Raw genomic sequence first — 19,196 nt, 5'->3', positions numbered from 1 at the left:
ACCTAAACCAAGCCTCTGGATTTCACAGTCATATACGAACAGCACTAAGACATCTTACAAATACTACTAAAGTTTTCATTTTCTAATTGCAAAGTTAAATTGTATGACAGAGAAGCTGTACGTGAATTGTACTGATAGTCACCTGCAACTCCAATACAGCAATGTAAAAGCTCCCCAACAGACTAATCTATTAATCCTTTATTAATTTTACTGTATCTCTTCTTTACATGAGGCAGAATAGAAATGCAGAAGTATTCTGCATCCATGCTACAGAACATGCTGTTATTGTGTTCCCTGAACTATTCCAATTTCTCCCAGTTTTCTTCCCACCTTCTAAATAAGTTCTCTTCCCATTCTCAGCAATTCATGGTTTTCCTCCTTACCTCAGATCCAGGTCTTCTTCACATGGTTTCATCCAGTTCTCCATCTTCACAGTTCCACTTAAAATCTTCCACAAGCGCTATGCAGGAGCAAGAAGCAGATCTGATGAGAACTTGCCACAGTATATTCCTGACTCAATGATTTTATTTTCACAACTATAGAGTTAAATAAGTGTTAGACAATATTAAACAAAACCTTTTAATATTAAAATTCAACACTAGTATGAATAGAGCACAAATCGGAAACATTGTTTAAACTATAATTATTGAAGAGACAAGCCAGTAATTGAAACAGCTCTATTTTTTAGCAACATCTGTCAGCCTAGGTCCAACACTGGAACAGACTCTGACGGCCACATTCTGTTCATTTTAGAATTTAAAACTCAATAGTTAAGCTTTGTCTGTTGGCAACTCTGACTGCAGTTTCAGTATCGTATACTATAAGCACGATCAAACTTTATGTACATAAACGATGAAGAACAACCCAAACACTTAAACTAAACAATTATTTACAAGTACTCCAACATAAAAAAAAAATACAATAGTCTTAAGAATGGACAACTCAAGAGAACACCAACATTTAAGAGAATGTTATTAGAAAATTACAAAACATCAATAGCCAAGACATTAACAATTGCACTACACTAATACAGAGTCCAAATATTACATTGGTGCATTATTTCAGAATGCACTAGCTTTGAGAGAAAAAATGCTGCCTTTACTAAAATGCAGCTTCGATTTGTTTCACGTAATTGTTTTTAACAAGAAGCCTATTAACACAATAATGATTGTTTTAATGCTACACTTTACAGCAAGAACAACAAACTAAAAATAGCAGCAGTTCCACATGGCACTTAATTCCACAGGTTTCTAAGCTGTGGTTTATGCAATGCCTACAAAGTGCTCCCAGTTGAATATACAAATAAAATTCACAATAAAAGTCTACCTGACATCAGGTACATTGAGTATAGGTGGCCTTAAAGCCTGCCTTTCAAAATTTATTCCCCTTCGCTCACAAAAAAAAAAAAAAAACCAACAAAAAAACCAACAACAACAAAAAAAACACCAACAACAAAAATTGGTAACTATCAAAGCAAGGCCCCCTCTCTCCCTCTTAAAGATCATCAGGGATATTACTTATTACAATGCCATAACGCTACAAAGCAGCACACCACTATAGTGGTTAACCCTGGGACGATGTAACATCTAACAGTGTAACTGAAAGGCTTATGGATTAACATCCAGGATCCTCTATAAACAACATAGGAAATGAGTCCATTAACTCAAATGGTTAATACAGCTAATAAGCCATATTATAAAAGTAAAAACTTGCAATTCCTGTAAAACTAGTGACACTGATCAAAGACAGAACAAGAAGCCAGGAACTGAATGCTTCCTTCAATTCCTTAGGCTTCAGATTGGCAGAGATGCTATAGCCATCCTCAGCAGTTCTTTCAGCCTCCATACTCAGTAGATAGTAAGGCTAACTGAGCGGTTCATTTTCTTTCCAATCAGTCGAGATGGTCTATTTTGTGTTGTAGATCTAGTTGTCATTCTGTCAGTGAACAGTGCTCGCTCCTCAGCTGCAGCCTTTGCCATCTGTGCCTTCTTCAGCTCTCTGCAAGACATTGACAGTCACACTTATGCAACAGTATCAGTAAGGACTACAAGCACTTCAAATGCATTACAGCAGTTCAGAACCTGAAGACTTGCCATCAATTTAAGTCACACTAAGACCATTATCATTCGCATCCACCGGTTTACAACCCAGGGGACAGAAGCGGGATGTTCATTACTTGCCTAGATGTTCTTTCTTTTGAACAAGAGAAGGAAATGACAAATTCACACAACTCAGATGTTGAAATCTAGCCTCTTACAAAGCAGCCAAATACTTCAGTTACCAGAACACGATAGGATGCTGTTTACTTTCTAGTACAAGCCGTATGATAAATCACTGAAAACCCAATTACTGAGCTTGCCCGAATGAAGCATTTGACCACAACTGAACTTCTGTGGAAGATTCAGACAGACACACACACTTGGATGAACATAGATGAAAATAACTGCAACAGACAAGTCAGGAAGCATTCTTTTTCTTTTGCATACCCACATCAAAAGCTTTTCACCACCTAAACCTCTTTTGCCTAACAAAAATCTGAGCCCAAAACTGCAAGTCTGAATCACTAAGGTAGTACAGGACATTGTCCCCGTGCATCACTCAAGTCAACTATCCTGTTTCAGAGAATTACCAATACTCAGTCTGAGGACTAAAGTTAAAGAAAACTCAGGATAAAACTATGAAATTGTCTGACTAAAAAGCAAAGTTATCTTTAATGAAGGGTTTCCCCACACAGCCGCCTTCTCCTTTCCTTAAATGCTGACATACGGCTAAGTGCAAGCATTGCCCCTATACTCTTTTCCTTCTCCTATCCCAAACTATCCCTCAAAGAATTTTCTGTACCATTAAAAACTGGTATTTGTAATCTCACTTCACACCTGGAGTCCAAAGCAAGATCAAATTTAACAAGCTTGCTGCATATTGGTGTAGGTGTATTTAGTTACGTGGTTTAGTTTAATAAGCTACTCCCATTCTTGTAAGACAAAGCATTACAGTTTACTGCAACAGAATGCGATCAATTTTTAGTCATCTTCCCTGAAGAATTAACATCTGTCACAAATGCACACATGTGCACTCCCACCCCCGACACTGTTACCAGGAAGCGAAGTTTTACAATATTCTTCCATTCTTCCCTAGAAGTCTATTCTCAAATTCTTCCTTCCTCTGAAGAAGACGACAGTAGAAAAGCTGAGTTTCCTCACAAGGATTCCTTCCGCTGATGATTATTTACATACACAAAGGTTATCTTAAATGGGTCAAATGCAGGAGTGTTTTAAAAAAACCAAAATAACCCAGAAATACCTACCTGAACTATTTCATAGGACACTACCCCAACACAACATTAAAAATTACTGTGGATAAGTGTTCTTTTTTAAATCATACTTGGATTTACAGTTACTATATAAGGATGTACTCTACTTGTTGCCAGGCCATAAGCAGTCTTCACAAAGTAATTAGTTTTGCCAACTTTCCCTTTGACATAACACAAAAACATGTTGTCTTTATAGAAGCAAGCAAGCAACCTCAGCAAATCTGTCCTTGAATAAATAACCTGCACAAGCTGTCTAATTAGTCTTTCTGCAGTCAGTATAATTCATGAGATTATAAAAGATAACCATCTAAAATGGCAGGCCTGGCTACATTCAGACTGTAGCAATGGCAAGATAAGCAGAAAGCAGTGGAGAGAAGCCAAGCGCAAAGTTAACATCTTCATTCAAAACGAGCCAGTCAGAAATTAATTGGTGTTCTATATTCTCTCATAAAAGCCTGCCTATTATGCATAACACGTGCAAGGTCAACTGCAGTGCAAGACTCAGATGACTTCTTCTTAACTTACTCTTTCTCTGAAACTTAAGCAAATATCAGACTTTCCTAAAAAGAACGTCTTCATCAAAGCTTTAATTCAGAGTTGAGCGTTTGAGCAAGGGGTAGGAGAAGATGACCTCCTGATACAAATGATTCTCCGGTAACCTACAAGTCGAGTGCAACACCACTCGTGACGTGCCATTTAAGTTCAAAACAGCTTATTTATGTTACATTTTCCAACATGTTTCAACGCACAGATGACCTAGGAAAACAAAGGCTCAAATAACAGAAATATAAGTTACACTATACACGTCACTAAAGTACACGTTATGCTTGAAATGTTTTTTTAAAAACTGTAATGTTTTGTATGCCTTGAATACTAATAGCGTAGTTGAGATTCCCTTAGAGTGTTCAAGAAGTTCCTTTCAGAGTTGCATAACCTACTTTGTACTCAGGTGTGTACGCGCATACAGATGCGTGAGCTCATGCAGAAACACGGAGGGTCCTGTGTTATCACCACTCCGCTATCGTAACTTATTTCCTAATGGGCTTTCATACATTTAAGAACCCCAGAGAACTACTTACTTCTGCAAGAGCGAGTTTTTGAATTTTTCAGCATTCAGTTCTATCCGGAGCTGCTCTGCACTCTTTTTTGCAGCAGAGAGAAGCACTGAATGTTTGACTAGTGCCACAGCTGAAGGCCTTTTCTCTGGATCAGGATTAATCATAACCTTGGAAAAAAGAAAGGAAGGCATTCTAGTTAAGGCCAGTGATACAGAAAGTTACACTAACCCGGTTAGCCTCTAGTACAAGAGCTCTTACTTTTAGTAAGTCTGTTAATTCTTGAGAAAGCACTTGTGGTATTCTAGGTAGCTTTCCTTGTCGAATTTCGTGCCATTGATCCCCATTAGTTGGAAGTGGTTCAGCCCCAGCAGCACAAACGACAGTCAGAGCAAGAGCAAAAATATCTGCTTTTGGCAAGTGAGTGTAGTTCTTGAAAAAGAAAGAAAAATAAATTTACTAGACATACTACCCAGTGGAAGAAGAAATCTAACAGACAACTATTCAGCACTGAACTCATCCATGGTACTATATTCCCCTTTAAGTACTACCAGTGCTCAAGAGGATACCATTTAGGAAGCTTCTCCTCCACCGAGGAGGCGGCAGACAGCAGCTGGTTACTCCGAACCGCATGCAGACCTAACATCGCTGCTTTCCACAAACAGAAGAGTTACCTCTTGCAGGACTTCATTTGCAAGAAAACGGCTATCACCCTCCTCGACTTGCGGACTAGATACTCGAGTTACATGACCAAGGTCACCTGCAAAAAGAAAAGAAAGTTAATTTTCAGAAGATAAATAGACAATGCAATTCTTCCAAGTGCAAGTGTACTGCTTCTCACCTATTTTAAATATGACTCTATCAGATGACCAGTCATCATCATCACCTTCTTCTGAAGTTGTACTTGGGACAGATGTCCTTGATATGAAAATATTACCTGAAAAAGAGCAGAACTGTTAAAAAAAACCCACATTTCTGTCGAATTTCTACTTCATCTAGTTTTACAACAGTTTGCTTTACCCACACAGAAGTTTTAGTTGTATATATACACCCAGTTCGTACAGTGAGAAATTATAACTTACTCTGTGCCCTCTGCTGGGAGGGGAGCCAAGCGTTACGCAAGCGGAGTCAATTGCAAAAACAGGACCCAAGATAAACTCAACAGTTTGAGTTCGCTAGCCAATTTTATAACTGACATCTTCGTACTGCTATTTAGAACTTCAGTGAAGAATTTACAGTTAGTTAGGTGTGGCTAAACTGCTTGTTTTTCTACAGCAGATTAAATTAACTAAGGAAGTTGTCAATATAGAGTAAAGCAGTTTACAAACTTACTAGGTTTGATATCCATGTGCACCAGTGACATGGAATGAATGTACTTTAAGCCTCGAGCCACCTGAAGTAGCAGGTCCTTCAGTTCTGGTTCAGTAAAATAATGCATATTCCTGTAATTTTCACTTATGGCATCTGCTAAGCTGCCACCTAAATAAACATTAAAGAAAGCAACGTATTGTTTTACATCAAACAGTTGAGAAAGCAATGACAACCTGCTGCCAAAAGTAAGTACAACTGACTTCCAAATTTGACAGTAAATATACCACCAAGAACTTGCTGGTGAAACACACGAAGTGTAAAATCCAGTGCAGTACTACTCCCCTCCTTATAGACACATTAAATAATACATTTCTTTTTCTGCTGTAGTTGCTGTGCAAATAAACATGGTAACAAAACAAGGGAAAAAAGAACCTCTATCCCTCTTCCATATCTCTGGCAGGATACCAACTGTAGCAAAAAGCTTCAGAAATCAGGTCCATCTCCCTTTTTAAAGGAAATCCTCCGTTAATTTTCTCTTATTCCGAATTGTACTGTTGTACAGAAGAACAGTTTTGCTGCTTGCAAATACCTCACTGTATTTCCAATATTCTTGAACACTTAAGACTTTTTGTCTGCAATTTTGTATAGTTTTTGCTTCATGTATCTGGTAACACCTTTTCCAACAGAAAGAAACACCAGACACTTTTGAGACAGCAATGACATGAGCTACATGTAGGTCAGTTATTTCCTGATCAGTGCTAGGGATTTGTAGCAATACCTTCAAAAATAAGGGTGGGGTTTTTTTAAAGTAAGTTCAGAACAAGCAGTAAACTTTACTTACCATTGCAATATTCATTCTGTATAAGCATGTGATCATCTTCTGCCCATGCAGAGTAGTATCTTACTACATGAGAATGCTGTCCCAGAACTGCATGTGCATAGACCTCTCTTAAAGCATTTTGCCTGTTACAGTCACAAAAAATAACAGCACACAAGAACGTGAGGGGAAATTAAGTCCAATTTCAGCTTGATAGAAACACTTATTATAATATCATGCCCCTCTGCCAGCTCAGATTTCAATTTTAAAATCTTCACATTCAGTTCTGTGGCACCTTAGGGTGGACACGTATCTACATCCAAACAGCTAAAATGTTTTAAATTGTATTAAAAGACTAAGTATATGGGAACATCAAAAAATAGGTTTTGTTGCAGGTAATTCTTGAGCGAGCTGCCACTTCAATTACGTACTTTCCAACCAGCAGCAGCAGCAAGCTTTGAAAAGCATCACTGAAGTTTTAGGAAAAAAAATAATGATCATCATAAGCCAGGAGTATGACTGAACTCAACATTCCTAACTTCCTGTGTGTCAGTCTGGTTTGCAATTTTGAGCAACTCAAACTTGTGGAGTTTTGTATTATAACTATTACAACAGAGGGGGGGAAAGAGTAATGAATTGTAAGCTCATTCACAAATGACAAGAAATACTCCCAAAAAAGACTTAAGTAATCTGCATGTCACTCAAGTTGACAAGGATGAGACTTAGTTGGGAATGTTGCTTCTCTTTCATCTCTCAAACCATCATCACTCCAGTTTATTCATATAGTCCCTCCTGCTATTAACGCATGTAAGCATTACTCTTACCTTCCAGATGATAAAAGTCACCTGCTAGGAGAGAGGCAGGCCAAGAAGGCTTTCCTCCCCAGTACTGCACAGTATTTTAAAAAAAAAACCAACAACCCAATGTAAAGTGACTTAAAAATTGTATCTGTTTTATATTTAATTAAAGTATATTTATACTTTTCTCTTAAATGCCTTCTTTAGACACCAATACAAAGAGACATGGGAGGAAGAAGCATCAAGAGGTGACTTTTAACTTTTAATAGCAGGATATACTCACTCATCCACTGAGCCAGCTAAGGGTTTCTTGGATCGCTTTATTGCATAAATACAGCCATCAAGCCTCTTCACACATTTAAACACAGAACCAAATTCCCCAGATCCGATCTTCTCCAACTCATGAAATTCGGTTGCATACCGTGACTTCATATTACTTTCTGTTATTGTTATCCTCTGCAAAGATTAGGAAGGAAAATACTTTGACCTGCAGATCCACAAGCTGCCAAACTTGATATTAAGTTCTAAAAATTAATTACCTTAGCAGGTCTGATAATCTCATCTTGAGGCTCTCCATCACTTGCTTCCATGTCTTCTCCACAAGAGCTGAAATTCACACCAGTTACTTTTGCAGAAGTAATATGGCTTAAGTAAACTTAAAACTGAAGTCTAGCAGCTGTTAATTGCTCTTGAGCTCTAATTCTCCCATTCCACCTGTTTAACCAAATGCTAGACATTTGTAAGCACAAACTCATAAAATAAAGGTACCATGCTACTATCTTTGTAATTTCTGTCTTCATGTTTCATACTAGTATTTAATGTCTTTTTTTCCCCTCAAGAAAAGACTCTGTCCATAGCTCATTCAGTCAAGTAAAAAGAGACCTGTATACTAATCAAAAGATCTCATGCTAAATGGTTATTTCATAATGTGCACCTCAAAGCAGAGCTATATTATGCATCACTAACAATTTGCAAGGAAAAATACTTCCACAGAAGCAATTTCTAACAGGACTTCTGCAGCTAAAAGTAGTTCTAAAGATAAGCTTAACAAAGGAAGACACAAGTTACTCACTCATTCCAGTGCGTTCTCTTCCTGCTGCGACACTTTCCTTCAGAGTTGTGAAGGAACATGGAATCAGGAGTGAAGGGATTGATGTTCACATGAGGCGTTTGTCTAATATCTTCTTCTTGCTTCTCTGATTTCCCAACATTCATAAATAGAGAGCCTCCTCGAAGTTTGACTGAGCTGGAACCCATTCCTTGTGCTTTCGAAAGCAAACTCTATTTAAGGGGGAAAAAAAACCAAACCAAAAGGTCGTGGAGGACAACACACTTATGGCCTCAGTATTGCTTTAGACATACAACAGTGGGGTCATGCTCAAAAGCCATCATTACAATATTGTCTAATCAAAGTTAGCATGAGTTGTTTAAATCCCTGCATTGCCATCATAAAGAATTCCAAATAAACTATTAGGCTTTACACTCTACACAAAAACAGTTAAAGGAAACATTTAATGTTAAAATAATTTTTTAAAAGACAGGAAAGATTATGGCAGCAGTATTTTTCTGTCTTTAATCATGTCATCACTTAAAACTTCTTGGACAATTCTTTGTCCATGAAATGAGAACTGATGAAACTGGTGGACCATCCCATGCTGTTATCACCATGACTTTCAGATACATAAGGTACATCAGACATAGGAAATTACCTTTGGTGACTACAAATTTAGGGGGCAAAGGGGGGGGAGGGGAAAAGGGAGCTAATGAAAGAAAATAGCTTCTCACGGATCTACAAAAAAACTGATCAAAATTTGACAGCACCTGACATCACGCTGTCAGTTCAATACCTGAAACAGATCTTTCTGGTGGTAATTTGCCACAACCAGGCATTTTCCAGGCAAGTGATGAAACCTCTCCCAGTTAGGCAGGGAAGTTCGCACCTGAGTCTCAGACATCCTGGTGAGGATGCCAAGCAATGACTTACTGGATCACAAGCAGGAGTACTGCCTTATCCTAGCAGCACCTTTCAAAATAAAGATGTGACTTCACTAAAGACTAAACTACCATAGGGAAGCCAGCTCAGTAGTTGGGAATCTCAACATGCACTCCCCAAATCTAGACTAGATAATGACCTTTAATACTGTGTGTGTATCTCAACACACATTTCAGTATTTCCACTGGACACCTTAACCAACTGATTCTTCCAGATTCCAAAAATAACCTTTCCCAAGATAACTCATGTAGAATTTGGGCACCTAATTTTAAGAATCCCATTGAACCGCAGTGTCAAGACCTTGTTTTTTGGTGTCACAATCCACAAGACTCGTTTCTCTGAAGTGTCTCCTCCTCACTCGGTACAAGATCATCACCAATTCTATGGCTTCCGAACACATACCACTGATTTCTACCAGTGAAACCTCGTTTGATAGAAGCTGTAGAAAACCAATTAACAAGGCTGCCTTCCTCACACCTTAAGTCAGTAGTGTTTTCAGTCTATAGACCTCTGGGAGATTATCCACAGGGATTATCCATGGATTACTTCTAAAGGGCTATAGGAAAAGCAATGAAGAAAGCAAGCCTATTATCACTAGATTTAAATTCGCTATCCGGCGTTTTTACACGAGGGCCGAGTTCAAAAGTTGAAACGCCTTCCTAAAGTCTGTTATTGACAGAGTTAAGAGCTACATACCCCTTTAAGCTTTCAAATCCCTCAGTTTAACAGCATCGGCAACCGATGCAGAAGAGCGCAGGGTACAGCAGCGGCAGCCCCCAACGGGGCGTACCCAGCCCCGGCTGGCAGGAGCAAAACCCAGCTCAAGTTTAAATTCCTGGTTATAAAGGTACAAATACACACAGGACGCTAAAACCCTTAACTAGAAGAGTTTAATATCTTACTTTCGCCTACCTCGTTCCACAAAATATTGCAAAAGCAGGGTGCCGGTGTATTTTTTGGGTACGAACAATACCTGTGTAAATACGTGTCTCGGTGTGCTGGGGTAAGGGGCTCGCCCCACGCCCGCCGCGGGGCACGGTGCAGGCCCCCGCCCCGCCGGCAGCCCGACCGGGAGGGCCCGCCGTGCCCCCGCCGTGCCCCGCGGGCGCACTCGGCCGGGCCGGGCAGCCACGCGGGGGCGCGGCGCCCGCAGCCGCCCCCCTCCCCCGGGCCCACCGGCGCCCGGAGCTCGCCCCCCCGCCGGTTGCGTAACCGTAACGGCCGGGCCCACCGTCGGGCAGGCGGGGCGGGGCTCCCGCCGCCCCCTAACCTAACCCTCGCGTTCCAACGGCCGGGCACGCCGCCTCCCGCGGCCCCTCACCTTGGGGGTGTGCGGCGTGTCGAAGAGGCGCAGCTTGCGGAAGGTCTTGTGGGGGGGGGGTGCCGGGGTAGTCGGGCAGCGGCGAGCTGCACTCCTCGCCCCGCAGCCGGTAGCCGCCAGCCGCCGGGGGCGGGGGGGAGCGCCCGCAGTAGCGGCGGCCCTTGTGGGGGGGCGGCGGCGAGGGCGAGCCGGCCATGAAGTAGGCTCCGGGCGACTTCACCGGCGAGGAGCCGAACCCCTCTTCCTCCCACGAGTCCCCCTCGTCCGGCAGCGGCGCCGCCGCGGACTCCATCTCCTCCTCCTCTTCCTCCTCCTCCTTCTCCTCCAGCAGGGGCGGGTCGCCCCGCGCCGGGGTACGAGCCGCCGAGAGCGGCGAGTCCGCCTCCTGGAAGGCCGAGTCCTCGCCGGTGCTGTTGCCGCTGCTGCCGCCTTCCTCCTCCTCGTCCTCCTCCTCCTCCTCGCAGTCGCTGTGGCCGCTCAGGAACAGCAGCTTCTGCCGGATCGGGGCGGCCGCCCGCCGGGCCGAGACCCGCCGCGGCGGCGCCGCCTGCTGCAAGCTGAGGAAGCTCATGGCGGCTCGGTGCGAGTCCCGCTGCCGGCCGCGCCCGGCCGCCCACGCTGCCCCGCTCCGCTCGGCGCTGCGCTGCGTCCCGGCGGCGGTTGGCGGCTCCGCGCGGCGCTGCCCCCGGGCACGGCTCGCCTCGCGCCGTTCGGACTCCGCGGCTTTCCCGCGACCGTTACTCACGTGGCGCGCACGCCAGCCAATCGCGCACGCCCACTCGGTTTGAAAACACGGAGGGCGGGGGCGGCCCTACACACGGCCGCGTCACGGGGCGCTTTGGCGCGAACGCCGCGAGCGGGGGGGGGCGGGGCTCGCCACCCGACACCAGCCCCCGGGCGGCCGCACGAACGTGTCCGCCCGGTGAGGCGCGGGCGCGGCGCCATCTTAGCCGCGGGCGCGGCCCCGCCCAGGGCGGCGGAGCTGGGGCACGGCCGGGGCTGCTCCGCGCTGCTCCTCACCGCACCGCACCGCCGGGGAGCGCGGCGCGGCACGGCACGACCGCGGTGCACCGCGGCGCCCAGCCGGGTGGTTCTGCCTCCCGCTGGGGCGCGGAGGGAGCGCGCAGACATCCCATGTGCCCGAGAACTAACAACAACTTCCAGGCCGGCGGAAGAGGGCTGGGTGTAGCTAAACCAAAAATATCAGTACAGCCCAAATAAATCCATGCACGTGATTTAAAGCGCAGTCAGAAACACCGGAGCCTCAAACACAGCGCCCTGTGCTGCGGATGCTAACGGCTACCGCTGTCATTGACGGCGGGCGCCATGCACCGCGCCGGCCATCTCCCTGCGGGGCCGCAGCTTTGCCTCTCGCCTTTACTCGTGTCTCGTACCTCCTCGATGAGGTGCAGCCCAACAAACGCACCTGCCCATCTCTCTCCTGTACCAAACCACCTTAAAATGAACCCCTTGGGTAACAAAGGTCCTGGAAAAAACAGGTTTTTCCACAGTCCCGGGAGCCCAAACCAGACCAGGTGTGTGTCCCTGCTGACAGCCCCTCCAGGCAGGCACACCAGCCCCCGGGCCTGCGGCCAGCGCTGGGGTTCGCTCCCCTGGGAGGCATGCAGGTTGCCTGTCCCCTGGGCCTACAGCCAGCACGGGGCTTGCTCCCCTGGGAGCTGGGGGCACGCAGGATGCTCGGACCCTGCAGCACAGCCCCGGCCTGCCAGCCCATGCCCCCCAACAAAGCCCACCCCTCCTGGCCTGGAGGGCAGCCCCCTCACCTGTGGCAAACGGCAGCACGACCTCGGAGCCCGGAAAGCTTCACAGGTAGCAATCTGAACTTGGGCCCAGCCAACAGAACGTAGACATTTGTACACAACCGTGATTCTGTGGTTTGCTGATCTCCTGCTGCAGGGCTGCTGGGCCCCCGTGTCCGTGGAAAGAAGCCTCAGAAGAACTTTGGCCATGGCCCCAGCCCCCGGGGCTGCAGCCCGGGCACAGACCTGCCTGCTGCTGCCGGACTCGCAGGCCCCTTGCTGCTGCCTGCTGGAAAGTGACACCTGCATCACCAACTGAAAATTATTTTTACCTCTGCTGAGGCCCAAACAACAAACACCAGCATCATTTCCCCGCCCTTTTTCACACCAACAACTGCAGCTCCAGGGATGGTAGTATCCCATACTCCTAGCGATTTCTCCTCTTTTTTAACCTGTTCTGCCTGAACACGCCCTGTTTCTTTGTGGAGAGCTGCCACCCAGGGCCGCACAACTGTCCCCAACAGCTCTCACTGGTACCTGCAGGGACTGAACCAGCAGAGTGTGAGAGCAGCCGCCTGTGCCACCAGTACCATACGAGCACAAGAGTGTTTTAAACTGAGCAGAGCAGCCAACAGTGTAAGTCTGTACTCACACATGCACCCTGTGCCTGCGCAGTGAAATGGTTTTTCTCAGAGAACAGTCACCTCGAGACATGTGGGTCACTACCCTTCTCTCTTCTAAGGCCTACACAGAAACATTTATGTTTAAAGATCACATCCTTACATATTCCTCACACTTTCGATGGCCTGAAAGCTTAAGACAGTTTTTGTTTTCAGGACAAGCAGTGGTGAGCCATAAAAACACAGTTCTTCAGATTATGGAAACCTCCTGAAACGTTTCAGAAAACTGAAAGCAGCCAACATAACCTATGAAAACAGGACTGGGCAGCATTTACTGAGATACAGCTACATCAAACCAAGTGCCGTAAACAATGCTTGGCATGCAATAATTTAGAACCACAATAATGTCCAGTTAAAACCACTACTTTTAAAAACTGAAATGCACTCTGTAGCAAGCACTAACTGAAGCATTCAAGGTTTCAAACAGATGATGTAAGAGAAGCCTATTAAAAAAATACGACCTCCATCTCTTCTCTCAGTTAACAGCCCACAGAGGGAGATGCAAATGCAGTTCCTAGTAAGCGACTCAAAATGTCCCAGCCACTAGCTGTGGCTTGCTTCAGTCATATACGAAGTTTCCTTTTGCCTAAAAAAGATTAAAGAATTTAAGCTTTCAATAAAACCTTCCCCCTGAAATGTCAAAGCTGCAGTTGCCTTCCCAAATTCAACCTAAATATAACTGGTGCTGCACTCCCCTCTGGAGCTTACAGACACAGGTATTTAGTGAAGTGACAAACAAATTCAGAAGCCCTATTGTATAGACTTTAACAAATGAATTGCTAATCACTGGAACAGTTTAACTGGGACAAAATCAAATGGAACAATTCAGAGTTCCTACAGAGAAGGAACTGAAGAGAAGACAGATAGGACAGAAAAGGAAAAAAAGAACAGAGAAAGAAAGAAACAGCAGTAACACAATTGTGTTAAAAGAAAGTTTATCGCCAAACTGAGATCAACTAACAAAGGGAAGTACTGAATAAATGTGTAACTATCACAAAACATGTAGTTCCTATATAAGGACCACATTCATAGGCTCTACATAAGTGCTGTTCTGAATTTGCATCAGTTGTTATTTTGCTGTAGTATGACAGGACCATAAACGGTTGTGTTGGAGAGAAAATAAATTTCCCCTAGACTGAGTGTTGCAACTTGGCTATTCTGTCCAGCACCCGTCCACTATAATTATCATTAGGAGGCCTACAAACAGCTTGACTAAAAAGCACCACAGAGCCAATTCCCTTAGACAAAGATCACACTAGCAATGGACATCATCATGGGAGGAAGAGTGGTGAGTGGGGAACAGCTCTGCAGGCTTCCACTACACTGTACTCTCCAAGGCAAATTCATCCCAAATTTTCTGAAGCTGATTAAATTGCACCTTTGAGCCTCCATAGATCTCGCAAACTAAAGCCCGGATCCTCCAAATGGGTGTAACAGCACATAAAACCTGATGTCCAAGCAGTGCCTGGCTGGTATTCCTACGAATTTGAGTGGTTTAAGAATTTTCAGGATATTTGTAAAATTGGCTTGTTTTTCTATAATACTTGCTTTTAAATTAAAAAAAAAAAAAATATCAGTCTAGTGCACTGAAGGTTTTGCTACCAGAAATATGTCTGAGGCAGCACGCACTCACTGTCAAACAGCTGCTTTTAACGAGGAGTTTTCAAGCTCAAGCTTAAGAGAAACCCTTGTTCCTTCTTTTGCAGGTAGCAGGGGAACCCAAATAATGATGAATGGGAAAGAAATGGAACAATAGCCAATTTGTCTAGCTGTCAGAGGAAACTGCCACAGAAGTGGATACACTGCCACCTTGTCAGGATTTCCTGCACTTCTTTCTTCTGCAATCCCCCAAAACCACTTTGACCAAATTGGAAGAGTTCTGCCAAAAAGCAGATGAAACCCATTCTACATCAGCCAGCATAGCTGTGAAACCATGATGAGTTTATATTCTGAGAAGGGTAAACAACAGAATGAAAAAGCAGAAGAGGAGGAAGGTCAAGTTAATTACATGAAAACCAGAAACACAACAGTCAACCTGTGCCAATGCTGTTGCTGGAGAACCGAGAGCAGGGACAGATCTGTGCTACTCCCAGATTTACTCTTGCATTTCAGGAGCTACTTAGGGACCAGCGTGAGTGTGCTTTTCACCAGTGCTGGTGATGGAGTTCCAGTGTTCATGCAAGACTTGGCATATACAGGGCTAACAGGTCTTAGTGGTAGTGTGCTAACTAGGATGTGTTATCTACAGGGCAGACAGCTTAAAGATGAACAGTTTAAAGATTATTTTACCTGGGATTGTGCTGCTAAACTGCTGATGTTAGCTGGCAGCTTCTTTTGTTTCATTACAAGGTCCAGAGTTGAACGGGTTCTCCATCAAAGGTGGACTTTTTGTCCAAAGACATGCCTGTAGCTGATGCTGCCAGTCCTTTTACTCTTTTTAGCCTACAGTCTGCATGCAGATAGAGCATTTCTCAAGGATGTATTCACCCAGGAAGTGTAAATAGTAAGAACAAGAGAACAAGGTGGACAATAGAATGGGAATTTTGACAGCACCTAGGATGCCTTCCGAAATAAAGAGCAGCTTCTGGACCCAAAATCTGGGTATTTAAGGGAAGACCTGAAGATACTCAGAAGTTACAATGTAAAGGTACATTTAAAAAGCACAGGTTTTGTCAAGCAGTCATGTACAATTCAGTATTTCTCCATGACTATGACAGCACACATTCTAATCAGTTTTTAGTGAGTCTTTTTGCCTGTATGCTTGCCTTTTAACACTTGAAAGCTCTGCTTACAAAGAAAATGGCAAAATAATCTGTTCCCTACAGTTGTATTCAGATCAGAAATTTCCTCCAACTGTCCTAAAAGTTCAAGAGACAGAATGATTGCCATGACTGAAAACAGATGCAATTAGAATGCCCCATCCCTGTGCTGATGTGAAGTTAAAATGTCAGAATAGAGCAGAAGATACTGATTCTGCAATTAAAAACCTTAAAACGTCTAATGCACAGAAACTAAATAGTCACTACTAATACACCAGTATCACTAACCACCTTCTTTTTTCTCCTTCAGGGAACATGCAAAACCATAAAATAGGTAATTTTTAAAAAATTTACTCCTATACATTTTAATAATCTCTTATGCGTATTATTTAAGGTCAGACATTTTGCAAACATTTTTAGAGATGCAGATAGAAGCCTAGTAAAGAGTTTCAAGAAGCTCAGCCACGTTCTTCCCAAACCTCAGGAACCTACATACATTGAAAAATCTGTTTCTTGTCGTCTTGAATGTATCAGTTTAAAACCAAAAAACAGCTAATCCTGCCTGTCCCGCAAACCATTCTTGTACTCTCTGATTTTTAGTCATTACAACCTATATGCAAATCGGAATTAGCTCGACACCAAAGCAAAAAGCCTCCTGGAGATGCAGCTTTGGAACATTGTCATTTCTCCAGGAGCTTTCTACAGCCGTGTGGTAGTTTCTGTTATGCCAGCAGACCTGCCAGATGTTAGGAAGTTGGCTTCTTTCCCTTGTTTGACTAAGATACCTGCTCAGAAGCCTCTCAGCCAAATACTACAGAAACAAGTAGTAACACCACAGAGAGTCTAAAACTCCCCAGAAAAATAAGTAAAATACAGCAGCCCGTCAACATAAAGGCTGGTGAGGGGTTTAAACAAAGGAAAGAGTAAAATGCTGGGGGTTTGACAGTAATGTAAGACATTTTTTGTTACAGAAGAAGTTCCGCACAATCACTTGCTGCCATTCCTTAAGAGTAAAATACAAAAATAATCCAAAAAAAATTTCTTACTACTTCAGAACCTGAGATGGATGGGATTTAAGGGGGTCACATTTCCATTAGAGATAAATATACAGACAAAATGTGTAGGACAAAATCCTTTCTTGTTGATATAAGCTTGTATGTTTATTGGGGTAATTGAAGTCTCCCTTGAATATAACCCTCAGTTGAAAAAGTCTGGTATCACATTGCTGATAGGGTTAGGTGTCAACTACTTACTGCTAATGGTGATGGTCTAATTAGATTACATTTTCCTTTGGCCAAGTGAACTTTACTAGCAGAATGAAAACCAGCATCAAACTGCTGGCAACACTTAAGCTACATTATCACAAGGAGGAAAAATACTTGTTTCTATGCCTTACTTGGAGTGTAGTTTATTTACAACACAAACTGGAAGTGGCCGTGCATTCTTTGATCTCTTGTCATAGGGGTCTAAGCTTTGGAAGGTTTTTATCAATGGAGCGTAAAATACTTTTAGGGGATCTGGTGTTCAAATATATATTGCTCTGCAAGAAAAAAGTTTCTATCTAAAAAATTAATTTCAACGACCAGCTGGAGTTTGAATTTATGCACCTGCAAACACAAGGCATGTGTTAATTTCTATCTTGTTCAAGACAAAAATTATGCAGGCTGAATAAATATATTTTTAAAGTTCTAAAGGAACCCTTCATTTCGAGTCTCTTAACGCCTTACTGCTTAAGAAAATCAGTTTGCTTACCACCCATTAGTGAAAGTTCATCTCTACTACATTTGAAAATTACACAGTAAATTTTAAGAGCATTTGATTGTTTTCATTCAATGACAAACAAAGAGTGACTGAAATAGGTTTGTTACAGGGGACTTCCACATCTTGGTAAGTAGAAGCTATGGTCAACCCAAGGTGTGCAAGCTCACTAACCTCAACAGATGTAGTGCTGAAGCTGCCAGATTCAGAAAACCTCTTCATCGCATCCTTACTCCATACCATCTTTTCCTGGTGGCTAAATACAGGTTAAATAGCTTCCTGCCCCTGGGGAAGGCTCCCTGACTCAGCACTAGTGAGAAGTACACAGCATGCAAAGCGATTTTTTCTGTGTTCTAGTATAGCACGACCATCAAAGAAACCAGAGCACCCAGTCAAACAAATTAGCAGTATTTGAGGGGTTACGAGGGTTAGGAACTAGAGTAAAGTTCAGGAAGAACCGCCGTCCAAGCTCAGACATTTTGTTTATCTGGACTATCTAAGCAGCCACCACGTGCCTTGTCTCCGGCACTGTGCCTGAGTACCTCTGGTATCGGTCAGCTGGTTGCTGAGATTAATTAAACCATCAGGGATTATGGCTGTTTACAACTCTGTCGTCAGGCTTCAGGATTCTCTCTTATAAAAACACACTCTTTCAGCGTCAGCCTATTCAAGTGTGCTTTGGCATTAGCTCTTTAGGGTAAAAACTGTCCTATTGTTATGCGTAGTGTGTCTGGCACAACAGGTCATCAGCCCTGAGCACCAAAAAGAATGGTTTCTCTCTTTTTACTATCAGGAGAGGCACTGAACTACAGTAAAGAAAAGCAAAGCCCAAAGTGGTGAAAAACTGTAGAATCATTTAAAAGGGTAAAGTTGACTGCAAAGTCTAGAGAGGTTTTTGTTTTACTCCTTTAAAGGAGGAGTTGGTGTAGGCCTGGAATTCAAATCTGAAAGAGAAGTTGTGACTGTGAATGATGGAAATGTGGGAGCCAGTTTGTAAGAGGAAGCAATATACTGAGCTGCTTTACTTTACAGGATTCCTCTTTCAGAATTTATTTCCTTCTAGCGTGCCAAAGTATTCCCTTTGATACAGAACTTTCAAAGAGAGGAGTGAAATCTACGGGGAAAGGACAGAGATTCCTACTGCCACATGCCCAGTCCTTTTTGCCATATTCTTTGTTTCCTGGTCTTGAAGTCCTTTTTGCCACTACTCCTACCTAACCCCATTTAGGCCTAATCTCCACTACAGGTCCTTCACCAACACGCAGTATCAGGTTGCCAGAACAGCACCTTCAAATCCGGTCTGCACGGAAGCAGCGAGGAAAATCATACAGGTCTCTCCACTCTGAAAACAAGTCTGTTATGAACACGGGCCTCACAGCTGAGAGGCCTGGCTTATTTATTCAGTAAGTATATTTTCCTTTACAGGGGTAGCTAGCACAACACAGAAGCATAACCTTTGACTTGGGAGTTTCGCAAGAATAACTGTCAAGAGAAGTAATGTTAAAAATACTGCAGCTTTTCCTGACTGAGCTCGTTCTGAATGCCTTGCAGCAAACCAGCTAGTATGAAAAAGAAAGAATACTCACATTTTTACAGTGGTCAGAAAACATCCTGGGAAACGAGAAGAAGTAAGAA

The 19,196-nt window shown here is 43.5% G+C and overlaps 1 protein-coding gene across 1 annotated transcript; it reads right to left on the bottom strand.

Moving 5' to 3' along the window:
- Positions 1-565: 565 nt before the first annotated feature.
- Positions 566-11,362, bottom strand: WEE1 (WEE1 G2 checkpoint kinase). The gene is given in 12 exon segments (XM_040607848.1): positions 566-1,998; positions 4,390-4,535; positions 4,627-4,797; positions 5,040-5,125; positions 5,207-5,302; positions 5,698-5,844; positions 6,518-6,639; positions 7,574-7,746; positions 7,830-7,896; positions 8,363-8,571; positions 10,605-10,661; positions 10,663-11,362. Coding segments are annotated over 12 exon segments (1,938 nt in total). The 5' UTR covers positions 11,176-11,362; the 3' UTR covers positions 566-1,847.
- Positions 11,363-19,196: the final 7,834 nt, after the last annotated feature.

This window comes from Falco naumanni, chromosome 10 (genome assembly GCF_017639655.2).
Source record: "Falco naumanni isolate bFalNau1 chromosome 10, bFalNau1.pat, whole genome shotgun sequence".
NCBI classification, from domain to species: Eukaryota; Metazoa; Chordata; class Aves; order Falconiformes; family Falconidae; genus Falco; species Falco naumanni.
Note: the sequence above shows the minus strand (reverse complement) of the source record. Positions and strands in the feature narration are given on the sequence as shown.